Source organism: Lampetra fluviatilis, chromosome 20, assembly GCF_964198595.1.
Source record: "Lampetra fluviatilis chromosome 20, kcLamFluv1.1, whole genome shotgun sequence".
NCBI lineage: Eukaryota > Metazoa > Chordata > Hyperoartia > Petromyzontiformes > Petromyzontidae > Lampetra > Lampetra fluviatilis.
In genome coordinates this window covers 8,544,739-8,557,721 of record NC_136294.1, presented here as the reverse complement: position 1 = coordinate 8,557,721, position 12,983 = coordinate 8,544,739, and the positions used below count along the sequence as shown (strand labels likewise).

Genomic DNA, 12,983 nt, shown 5'->3' with positions numbered 1-12,983 from the left:
GATGTTGTCACTAGATCTGGAGAATGTCTGGTCTTCCCTGGCAACAAACATTGCCAGAGCAACTTGCGACAAAATCTAGTGACTTTCTGGAATAAGGGCATGATATAGAGTTATAAGAGGGTTGCTTGTGTGTATTTAGGATTTTTATTTTATTTGATCAGTTTACCATCTTTAACACTTGGTTCTTTCGGTAAAGTCACGTAGAAGGGAAAGAACCAAGAAGATGAATCCCTGCAGTCACGAAAGCTTTAAATCGAAACTTGGTAAATTGTCCGCTGACTATATAATGTTTATCTATGGGAGGTCGCTCCTTCCCAGCTTCTTCTGCTGTCTAAAATCATCTTCCTCTTGAACTTTGTGCGGTTGAGGCTCTTGTGCCCTTGTTCAAATCAAGACTTAAGACCCCATTTGTTTTCATATGCATGTCGCAAATGTTTGTTTATTTTCCTGTGAAGCGTCTGGAGATGCGGTTGCATTTAGACACTGTGTAAATCTAAATTGTATTGCATCTAGTTCAATCGAGTAACCCTGCTGAGGATTGTTTGGCAAGTGTCTGCTTTTAAGCAGTTGGCAGCACTGTTCCTGTACCCTGAGAGAACTTGCTAACGTGGTGAATTAGAAACCTTGTGGGGAAACGAAACGAATAAAGGTGGTAATCCAGGTTCATTTTAGAGTGTCACTCAGCAACAAATAACTTAAATTAGCACGCACTTTGACTGCAACAAAAACTGTACATGCAGTACATTATAATAACAGAGCACTCGCAGAGATCAAAGAATGTGCAGACTCTTACAGTGCACAATTAAGTGGAAAGTATACAAAACATAATTATGGCAGAATGATTAAAGCAAATACACGAAATAATTACCGAGTCGCATATGTACGTAAGAAACGTAGGTTAAAAACCAGCTAGATAGTATGGGGCTCAGATCAAAGATACAAATTGACTATCCACTATAAAATGTTCGAAGGAGGTAATTATAGTTTGTTTAAATAGGGGCATTGATTTTAAGCCGAACTGTCACGCACACATACGCATACAAAAACCAACATGTTTTTTTTTTAAGACTGAGTTTAACATGTTTAATTGTAATTAGTTTGCTTTGTTTAATTGATTGAACAATCTGTTTAGTATATGTATTGTTCTTTTTTTGTGTGAGTTTCATAGATGCTCTCGTGGGTTTCCAACCTCACCTGCATACTTTTTTTACCTTGCTTTTTATCTGCACTGTTTGCCTTTCACTTGCCTTTTTTGTTCGAATAAACAATACAATATTAATTAGTGCAATACCTAACAATTTAATGAATTAACTATTTATCAAGGTAACTCGTGTTAAATAATAATTGAGAGCCCATGTCCAATGCACTGCTAGGTGAAAGCCTACCAGTGAACACCACACTGGTTATAGGGGTTAATTGACCCGCAGCGAAGGCGGATGTAAAATTATCAGCTCAGATATCACTCACTGCTGATGTGAGCCATGAATCAAACTCAGGTCACCGTGTTTATAGCGTGTTGCACCAACCACTAAACTACCACCCCCCCCTCCCCCCCGTTACATTTTTTTATTACAATTACTGAGCCCAGGCCTAAAGGTCAAACATTTCAAGCAGCCAGCAACAAACGGCACGATTGAGAGTATACTATCCCAGAGAGAATGTGCGCATTGCATTGAGCGAGGTTATTGTAAGCACTCGGGATAACAGACAGTTGGAGGGAATTCCAAAGTGGAGCAGTGCGAGGATAGAGGCAGAAAGAAAAGTGTCGTGACCTGCAGCGTGGTGGTTGAATGCAGTGTGGGTGAGAGGAAAGAGTCAGTTTGGAAGGCCTCAACATGGGTGTAGGAAACAAACAATGAAGTTCACAGGAACAGTTATAAAGGTTATTCTTGGGTTTCTTCGGTAAAGTCACGTAGGTAAAAAATTTAAACAAAAATTAAAACAAAATTAATAATTATTTTTAGTTTTAATTTTTTTTTACCTACGTGACTTTACCGAAAAAACCCAAGAATATGGATTTTTGCAGTCACGAAAGCTTCAAATCTAGAATTAGTTATAAAGGTTGTAGCAATCGAAGAGCACGAGGAGAGAGACTCGCCGCCAATCGACCTGGCTGCTTTATGTCTTTGGAATGTATATATTTACTAAATGTTTATATTCATGCAGTATAATACATTTATACAGTATTATACATTCATACAGTATAATAAATATAACATTTATATTTCTGGCAGGGTGGAACTTTGGTTAGCTGATTTAACTCACAATGGCAACATTTTGAGTTCAAAATTCCAGGCTGGGGTTGACATGGCCCATCACCCTGGCAAGGCCAATCAAATTAGCACCACTCTGTGGGAACTCAACTCTAGTTATCTCTTATAAACAGACTGATACGGGAAGGACAATGAAAATGTTTGTAACTGTAATGTGTCAACAAACTCTGGCGTTACATGTATATTGTAAACGGCTAATGCTTTAGTGAAGTTGTCGACCAAAATTAGGTTAATTGAAGAAATAAGTCTAGTTTTTGTTTTTTGACACTGAGAGTCAGTCAGTCAATGAGTTTATTTCCGGTAAGGCCTATTGGGCTAACACATTGAGCCAACACATTCTTTTCAACAGCGACCCAGGAGGAAAATTTTAGTTTTTAGATTTTGTCTGACTGGCCTTCTTTATGAATCATTTCAGGTTTGCAGAGAGGGATAATTTCTCTGGCCGTAAAATAAAAAAACATGTCATTCTCGAATGAGCACCTAACCTGTGAATTTGTGTATAAGTTCACAGAAGAATTAAAATTATTCATGTTATATTTGCCACCTCTACCATGAATTATCTACAAGCTATAGCCCCTGTACTTCAATGTTACTCCTCGTGATATGTTCTTCAACGCGTAAATGCACAGTTACATGGTTTTTTGAAGCTGAAGCAGCTCTAGATATGATATGACCTGTAACGTTACGTTATTCTCTTAAGCTCAGCTCATGTGTGATCCCTGCATGTTTGTAGGCCTCAAGTTAGCCTGCAGTCAGCACAAAGTGGGCCCTGTCGCAGACCTGATGAACAGGTTAACATTCCTGCCAAAGGAATCGCCTATGGCTTCAGACGAACACTTTTGTACAGATTTTTCTTTTCCTTTCTGCCACTCCTCCCAAAAGCCGATTAGAAACACACACACGCACAAACACTAACAGGTGAAGCAATAAAAACTCGGAGGACACAGTGACATGCCAGCTAAGGTATGAGTTTTTGTGTAGCTCGGAGCAAAGAGACTAATCGAAAGTACGAGAAGCAAGAGCTAAAACGTCCATTGCCTTGAAGGCACGGCCTGCTAGCATGATAACACATTTTTTAAACCTCAGGTCTAGCAACTGTCATTTGCAGGCTACTTGCATGGTTACGTAAAGAGAGCGCTACACAAGGCAGACAAGCTTACGTTAAAACAATTCGCTATCGTTTGTCAAAGTTTAAGAAGGATAACTCTGATGATCGCAGTCTGTTAGCAATTCGCTGTGGAAAGAAAAAGGGAACATTAATTTCTTGCTTAACGGGAGATTACATGTTGGCCAACGAAAATAACAGAACGAAGGGATACTTTATATTTTTTCAAATCCCAATTGGAGCTTTTTTTCAATAAATCCGTTGTAAGGAAAGGTTCTTTTTCTATTTTGCGTCGCTCATAAATTTTCCTGCTGGTTGCTCCAGTGACGTTCAAACCGACTTTTGCGAGGTTCTGTTTAACTTTCCACGAATGAATTACTTCCACCCTCAGCCCATTTTGGAGTCCAGATATAGACACAATGTGATCCAGCCCATCTATATATTACAAGGTTCCTAATTATAGAGTGTGTATACATACCATCTCTGTGTAGAAGTGTCTGTAACAATTCACCTAAAGCGTGATTGACACTAATTTTTGTTCATAGTTTTTATTTGTTTTCTTTTTCTCGGTTTCTTAGCAAATATATGATGATTGTTCTCTACTAGGTATAATGAAATTTCCTTTGTAACTTTCACAGCTAGCAGTGCATCACGCTGTGTCAAAGAATGACGCCTGAAGATGAAGTCAAATAACTACTGTTAAAGCACCTCAAAAGACCAATTTTATGCACATTTTAGCGGCACACCATTTTAAAACCCTGAAGAAAGTATTTGTCGCACACCAAACAAACTCAATGTTTCACTTCTCAAAGTTGCAATTTATCCAAACGAAGTAAGGAATTCATCTTCTTGGTTCTTTCGGTAAAGTCTTCACCTGAGGACGGCTGCTTGCGTTGTGGCCGAAACGTCGTGAGAATTATTTTATTATATTTTCTTTTTATTATTTTATTACTTCCCTTCTACGTGACTTTACCGAAAGAACCAAGACGATGAATCCCTGCAGTCACGAAAGCTTTAAATAGAAGTAAGGAATATTTTTTTTAAAATGCGTGCAGCCACTGGTGACGAGGATGAGGCCCTTGTCTTTAGAACGGCTGCTTTCTGTGCTCAAGTTGTTGTCCTTCCCCCGCACCTCTGATTTAGCACGGTTGGCTACGTGCGGTGCGAAAGAAGTTCAACGTACATAGATACGCAGACACAAACTCACGACACTTGAAAAGCTGCTTTAATTGTGGGTTGCTGCCTGCAACAGAAGGGACGTCAGCGCTACTTGGTCAGTGTTTTGACCCTCGGGCCACGTGGCCATCCCAAGTCATCATAACTTTTAAGTGCGAGGTGGCCGGGTGTCCTCGGGGGCTAACGCTGTATCCATGTCAGCGCTGAGCCGACGCCTGCTTTGCATTCCAAGTATTTCTAGATTTGAAGCTTTCGTGACTGCAAGGATTCATACTCTTAGTTTTTTCGGTAAAGTCACGTAGGTAAAAAATTAAATTAAAGTTCATAAATAATAAAATAATCAAACTCACGACGTTTCGGAGGCAACACAAGTCTCCATCATCAGGTGGGACCGTCACAGCCAGATTTGCTAAATTTGCTGTATCACTTGATACAGCTAAATTTGCTGTATCACTTGATACAGCAAATTTAGCTGTGACGGTCCCACCTGATGACGGAGACTTGTGTTGCCTCCGAAACGTCGTGATTTTTTATTATTGTTATAAATTCTAATTTCATTTTTTACCTACGTGACTTTACCAAAAAAACCAAGAGTATATTCCAAGTATTAACGAGGCTCAATCCTGCACGGCTACCGAGATCCGATGAAATGACTGAGCAAACACTGGAGAACGTGGCCATTTACCAATGAGTGCACAAAATAAAACCCATGTGCAAAATGAAAGTTTACGTGAGATATGCACGAGAGTAAACGAAAGAGGACGTATACACATCTAGGCTGAGGACTGGGGTTGTATTTATATTTAAAGCTTTCGTGACTGCAGGGATTCATCTTCTTGGTTCTTTCGGTAAAGTCACGTAGAAGGAAAATAATAAAATAATACAAATAATGCGTTCCACAAGTAATGACTAATCCCATATCTGCATTTCCCATAAATATGCTAAATTCCTCTTGATATGCAAATTCTTTCGTCAAGGCGCTCTTCCCCCTCCAACCCAGCTTAAATATACGCTCCAAGCCTGGTGGTGTTTCATTCAGACGCTGTCTTTCCGACAGACCTGTTCTTCACCTGAGGACAGCTGCTTGCGTTGTGGCCGAAACGTCGTGAGAATTATTTTATTATGTTTTATTTTTATTATTTTATTATTTCCCTTCTACGTGACTTCACCGAAAGAACCAAGAAGATGACTGGGGTTTTGTTGCACGAGTGCAAAGCTTCGTTAATATAAATCACTCAGTGCTCTAGGTGAGGGCACCCAAGTGATGTAATAACAAGTATAGGTATAGCACTGCAGAGATGTAGCTAGAATGCTCACGAACATGACTTTAAAGGGGTTTTTTCTTGTTAAAAAATCTTGCAACTTGAATGGCAAGGGGCGTATAATCTAGGAGTGGAGCTAAAAGAAAATGGAATTATTATTTTTTGGGGGGGGGGTTGTGTTTTCTTTAAACAAAGCTCCAAAAATGTGAATTCAAAGTTACATGAGATTATAAAAACAAACTTCAGTGATCACGAATGCTTGCATATGATTGTTTGCAGATTTTCATGTCATTATCATGATGCCACACACACAGCAGACAGCAGACCACAATGTCTGGTCTCACCATCATGTGGTCTAACAGTACATTTCTTTTGGTTACAAAAAGTATTACTCTTGTTTTTGCTTGAATATCTGTGTTCAATCCTCACAGTTCATATAACAAAACCAACCAATATGTTCTATTTTATTTTCAGTTAATTGTAAATAAAAAATCCAAACCATCCCTCGTATATTTTTCTTAATCTATTTCTGCCAGACTTAGTGTACACATTAAACCTGTTATTTTGTGTAACACGTAAAAGAAATGAGTCATTGTGGGGAAAATAATAAAAAATCAGTCATACAACTTCCTTTTTACGTGTAAAACAATAGTATGTTTTTTATAATCTGAAGAGATAAATATGGAAAGCAGGTATACTTTATGCTTATTTATTTCGTTAAGTGTATTCTCCACAACAACGCTCAACTATTATTTTGTGTTATGTATTATTTCGTGTTATATATTGCATAGTTTCACGTTAAACTGTGACCCATTTTAAACAGAAAGGGCCCTTGCCATTGAACATTGGCAAATTCACCAAAGCATTGGTTTCAGCAAGCCTGGGACGCTGCCGATTGGACACTGAACATTGAAAAACGTCTAGAGTTTGCGCGCATTAAATTATGTTGGGATCAGTACAATGCCATGATTATTTAAATGCTATTTTACATACAAATACATTGAAACAGCAATTTGGCGAGTTAAGTAAAAAAAACTAGACACAAATGCAAAAAAACTCCAATTCTTGGCACAGAAACGCCGTTGGGACATGTGCTGCTATGGTGGTGGCACTCGATTAAGGTTGACAAGATCAGTGCTGGGGCCAGCACCACGCCCAGCCACCATTGCCCCCCCCGTCCCCCTGCTTACATTGACCCCGTTCCTCTCTTAAAGGCCAAGTCAATCTAGGCGAGGTCCAGGCCAGATTCAGATCGCAAGTTCCAATGGCGTCATCATACATTGAATCCATAGCCATCGTCTGGGTTTGTGTCATTTTTGGTTAGTAACCGCAAGTAGTAGTGACTCATGTGCACACACGCCCACCTACAGCAGGACAATTAAAAGGCTGAACAACACATTGACTGACCTATTACAGCACCACCGGCGTGGAGGATAACATGGTGCAAAGCGTGCAAGGTGGTGTAGCACCAATGGCCTCATGCGCCACAGTCGACCACGTTGACCCACTGACTACCACCCGGGTCACATCCCAGCAGTGGTTTTCAACCGGGGGTCACGGGGGTCACGTGGCAATGTCCCACGGGGCACGTGAGGTGATTTATAAATGTGTGAAATTATACCATACATGACTGTCATTGGTAAATAATCATGTATGAATCTGCAAATGTAAAATAACTATGATCAATTTTAAATCAATATGGTAATCTAGAACATTATAAAAGACCTTTATAAACTCGTTCTAAAAGACCTTTCTAAACTCAACAGTAACCAGCGAGTGCGAACTAATTACGTCATGCTTGCAGTTACTTAGCTAGTGAGGATAACCTCACTAAGTGGTAAATTGGTTAAAACATTGACGTTCATTATTCATACATTTGTTTCTCAGAACCATGTTGAGTCAGGAAAGCGGGGGGGGGGGGGGGGGGGGCTATTCAGTTGAATAAAAATTCAACAAGGGGATTACAGCAGTAGCCACCAACAAAGGTTGAGAACCACGACCCTACAGCACGGCTGTACCTGCTGTGACAAACCACCCACTATGCCTCACAGCAGTGTCCATATGTGTGAATGCATACGTGTGTGTGTGTGCGTCTTCATAGGCGTTTGCTAACAGCACTTGCCCCAACAGCCGCACACTCCTTGGGGTATCTTTGTCATTTTGTGTGCGGGTAGTGGTGGCTCAGAGGTTAGCGCACGGAGTAACGAACCCTGCTATTTGAGTTTGATTCCTGGTCACACTTATCCTGAGCTTCCACCGGGTCAACTCAGCCTTAAATGCGCACCTGATGTGATATATGAACGTCAGCAAGCAAGAACTGCTGGCCATAGTGCTGGCCATACCACTCCCTCAGGAACTATGGTGGCGGTAATAGGTACTCACTAACAACACATGCCTCAAGAGTCTATAAGGCTCAACGTTGGATCGTTGTCTTTGTGGACAGCTCTTTCATAGTGGCCTGTATACGTACGGTGCTACCATGCCTGGACCCAGAGTACAATTTCAGGTTTGCACAAAATTCATGTCAAGTGGAATTTAAACCTGCCTCGAGTGAACGTAGCCCGCAATGAGTACTTGATGCAGTGAATGAGCATCAGCGCCGAGGAGACAAATGCATATTCTTGGTTCTTTCGGTAAAGTCACGAAGAAGGGAAATAATAAAAGAATAAAAATAAAACAATAAAATTCTCACGACGTTTCGATTGCAACACAAGCAATCATCATCAGGTGTGAAAACCACAGCAATCATTTTTTTGGAAAAAGTGGCGGTTGTGTTGCAATCGAAACGACGTGAGAATTTGATTGTTTTATTATTATTTTATTATTTCCCTTCTACGTGACTTTACCGAAAGAACCAAGAATATGAATCCCTGCAGTCACGAAAGCTTTAAATCGAGAGACAAATGCAACCAAGGAAGCGCGGTGCTTGTCACATGACCCTGCAGTATCACTGGCGGTCTTATTAGTTGCTCGCTAACAGCACGTGGCCTGGAAGTCTTTGGACCAAACGAGGGATGTTTGCGGGTGTGTATGTGCGCACGCAAGCACGCACGCACACGTGAGCGTCTGAGCGAGCTACTTACCCGTGGGCCTCTTCTCCCAGGGGGGCCAGGAGATCCAGGGGGACCTGGAGGACCCTGAAAATAGAGCATCACAAAACACACATTGTAGTTATTCAATTTTGCGGCACCAGTGTGGCGCGTGTGCGAACGCAGGTACGCGATGCGCGCGGCCGGTGCCGCGGAGATAAGCGCCAGGCGCGGGCGCGTTCAAATGTCATAGGTGCGGTGATGTGAAAGCGCTGCAGCAGCTGTTCTAATGAGGCGTACACAAAAATAACAGGTGCTCAGAACATTGCGGTTCATAAAATGACACCACAATCCTTTCGAAATTGTTTAAAGCCCTCCTTAAGGCGAGACGTTGAAATTAATACCAAGGACGTTTATCTGCAAGCAATGCGCATTCTTAACGCAATTTAATCAACAGCAGCTCATACAACTCAAGTATTAAGATCGATTAATTTCGGGCTCATTTATGTCTCGCTGTGCCTGTAATGTTTTGTACAGATTAGGTTGCTTGTTTGCATTCGGTCAGTACTTTCCCTTGGCTTAGTCATTCTCACAGGATGCACGGCGTACTGCTGCGCAGCGGAAAACAAGTTGCAAGAGAAAGTCGACCCTGACCGGGTGTGCACGTGACGGAGGTTCAAGAGGTGTTTTGATCATGTGCAGTCATCGTCCTGCATCCCAAAGCCTCGCTCAGAAGCGTTACTCAATTTCTATGAATGCATCGCTGAGAATTCATTTTTAAATCCTTTATATTAAGTTCACTTGCTTGCTTGCGCGCTTACGACCGTGCAAATCTTTCGGTCGCTTTTTAACCCACTTCCCGTGATCCAATCGAGCTGACATTTTGCACACAGACTCGTTGTGCGTGACAATTTTCGTGAAAAAAAAATTCCAAAATTTTCCACTTTTTAGGAAAAAAAAAAATTCACTAACACAATCATATATTTTTCCTAAACACAGAAAATTATTCTGGATGTGTGTCAACACATTATAAATATGAAACTCTTACTCAAGAAAAACAGAAATGAATAAAAAAATAAAACCGATGCCACGCATATAAAGGATTTATAGTGAAAAACTTTGTTTTTACGGGTTAATTTTTTGTGATCGCCATACGAATGAACGTTTTGATTTATATTGCAGGAAAAAAAAATCAACGATTGCCTCTTGTAAAAAAATTAATTCATCCATCATATTATTCTTTGAGTTGTAAGCCTTATTGCACAACGCTTTGCCATTTTAAGCTGCAACATTTTTATCGGAAAACTTTGAAAGAGATTTCGTACACCCAAGGGTATTCGACTGCTATACACACAATGCCAGCCAAAAGGCAGGATGGTCAAACTCACTTCACTGTAACTATGGTGCAAGAGCCCCTCTGCCCCCTACCAAAGACAAAGTTCCCCGTATAGCCTTAACAGACTCTATGACTTTTCGATTTAAAGCTTTCGTGACTGCAGGGATTCATCTTCTTGGTTCTTTCGGTAAAGTCACGTAGAAGGGAAATAATAAAATAATGAAAAGAAAAGATAAGAAAAAACATTGATAATGTGATATTTTTATAATTTTATTATTTCCCTTCTACGTTATTTTATTATTTCCCTTCTACGTGACTTTACCGAAAGAACCAAGAAGATACTCTATGACGGCTGGCATGGTAGACGTGGAGGGTGGGGTAGCCACCACCACGCCCGGCCGCTTTTGTCTCAATAGAGGCGATGTTAACATGCTGCACCAACTACTCATTTGAGTCGACCTTCGGGAAGGCCCAGGACCAGTTCAGATAATCGTCACTGGTATTAGCCGTCAGCGAGAATAGAACTCGGGTCTTTTTCTTGGATTTTCTGTTTGTCACTTTAAGATGTTTTCTTGTTCATGTTTTTGTTTTTTTGTTTGTTGCGGTTGCACCCGATTCAAGAGCCGAATGGCTCACAGGGCTATACCTAATAAATGAAACTTGAAACTCGAGTCGCCGGGTTCGTAGCGCATCGCGCTAACCGCGACACCGCCCTCCCCTACCCTGCACCCCCACGAATAGCCTGCGATACAGGAATGGACGCGAGTCCACACACCGCCGAAACCATGTCGGTTTTTTGCTCAGCGTGCGCAGTGCCCACGGGCTTTGCACGGCAGCAGCAAACAGTTACGGGTCTTCCAAAATGTGGCTATTGTCAGCTGTTGGGATGGGAAAAATGATCATCCCGTGCTGGGCCAAGCCAAGCAGGGCATATTTTCCCAAATAGTCACTCGAGATGGTGGTGGGTGGGCGACGTCACACTGAGTGGACGTTGTTCACAGTCTAAACAATGAAGCCAACTGATATTAATACAGACCACAAGCGCTTGCATAGCGCCAACGCTGCTGTGAATGTAGACACGTGCTAACATTAATAATATTTTAAATTAAATTACGGCGCAGATTAATGGATTTATTTCAATAATTACTTTTGGAATTGTTATATCGGTGCACGGATTTGAAATGCGTGTCTAAATGTGGCGAAATAAATTGTTAAAATCCTGATGTTACACATTTATAACGAATGAACAGTCTGTGGAAATGAATTGCCTTTTTTGTCTTTGCTTTTTAAATGTATAAACGAATAAATTTACGCATACTTTAAGTATATGTTTTTAAAAAGGGTTCCATCACAAGATGCCGTATGATTGTTGTGCAGTTAACCACATCACACCTGGAATGCGCTCGATCTTATCGGACCTTGGAAGCTAAGCAGGTTTGAGCCTGGATAGCGCTTGGATAGGAGATCACCACGTGCGAACAGGTTGTTATAGGCTCCAGGGCTATGTGGCGGGCAGCAGAGAGGGTAGTGCAACTAAATCCATTGTTTTACTCCACTTATACGCCCCCCACATCTTTGCTCTCCGCCTTCACAACCCACGCTCAACTCGAGTGGTGAAGTATGGTAAAAATAACCCCGCCCCACTACTCGCACAGAGTGCGGTGGCTCTCATCCAGCAGTGGATTGACAAAACGGCTGCATGCATACTTGTGATTATTGTAAGATTTCATGCATGCCCCTTAGGCCCAAAAAGTACAACTATCCAACTTTAAATGAACAAAACGAGAGAAGAAGAAGACGAAACATTATACGCAAGAAAGACGCTTTGGTACAAAATGTAAATCAGGGATGACAAGCGCCTCTGAACTATTTCAAGAAACAATGCAGACGACCGCCAACTCGCAAGCTGTAGGTCACGGTTTCGTGCATGGGAATATTTATAGCCGTGCCTTCAACTCGCATAATTAATGAACAAAAAATCTTATCTTGAGGACAGAACGTGTCAACATGCCATGCCTGTCAACGTGCCTCCATAGAGGCAGCAGCAGCAGGAGCGGCAGCAGCAGCAGCAGCGCCGACACTCGTGAGGCCTTTTGAGTGAGGGTGACTCGTGGCGGTGTTCGTGGCTGGCAGGCAACTCGGCCATCGCTATTAATCATGAGCCCGGCTCAAATCGTGAGCACGCTCAAGCCCTGGGACGTTGCGAATCAAAAATCGTAGCGGTCGTTATCAACGCACGCGTTTCGTGCCGTAAACAAGAGAGAGCGAAACAGTGCGCACTGAGTTCAACTGACCGAATCTGACAATGACCAAATCACCCCGAATGTGCCTGATCACATCAGATCTCAGAATCTAAGCAGAGTAGAGTCTGACCCAGAGGTCGCAACCGGGTACCCGATACCCGTACCCTACCCGATACCCGGCTACCCGTACCCGGCTGGGTACGGGTAGCCGTTTGCGACCCTGGTGCGGCCGGGTACGGGTAAGGAATCAAAACCCGTTTGTGACCTCTGCTCTAACCATCTGTTGGAAACATTACTAATCTGTATGCCAGGTTGATATAGAAAGCTCAGAAGCTGTGCTATGTGGTGGGCAGGATAGGGTAGTGGAGCAATTATATATTGTTGTACAGTACTGTGATTCTATGCTCTCACGTTTATGTTTCCAGCCTTCACAGCCCGCACTGACCAGCGTGGTGAAGTATGGTCGAATAACACGCACGACCCGTACGGTATGGCGAGGCTCTCGTCCGGCGGTGGATTGACACAATGGCTGTAACTGTGCACACATACAATTGACTCT

General features: G+C 42.0%; 1 protein-coding gene across 1 annotated transcript in view; it reads right to left on the bottom strand.

The window, feature by feature from the left end:
* The window catches only part of COL24A1 (collagen type XXIV alpha 1 chain), a 158,703-nt gene that overhangs the window by 98,291 nt on the left and 47,429 nt on the right, over positions 1 to 12,983 (bottom strand). Inside the window, exon 4 of the mRNA XM_078865719.1 lies at positions 8,900 to 8,953. Within this exon, the coding sequence (XP_078721845.1) occupies positions 8,900 to 8,953 (54 nt within the window). The remainder of the gene's footprint in view (positions 1 to 8,899; positions 8,954 to 12,983) is intronic.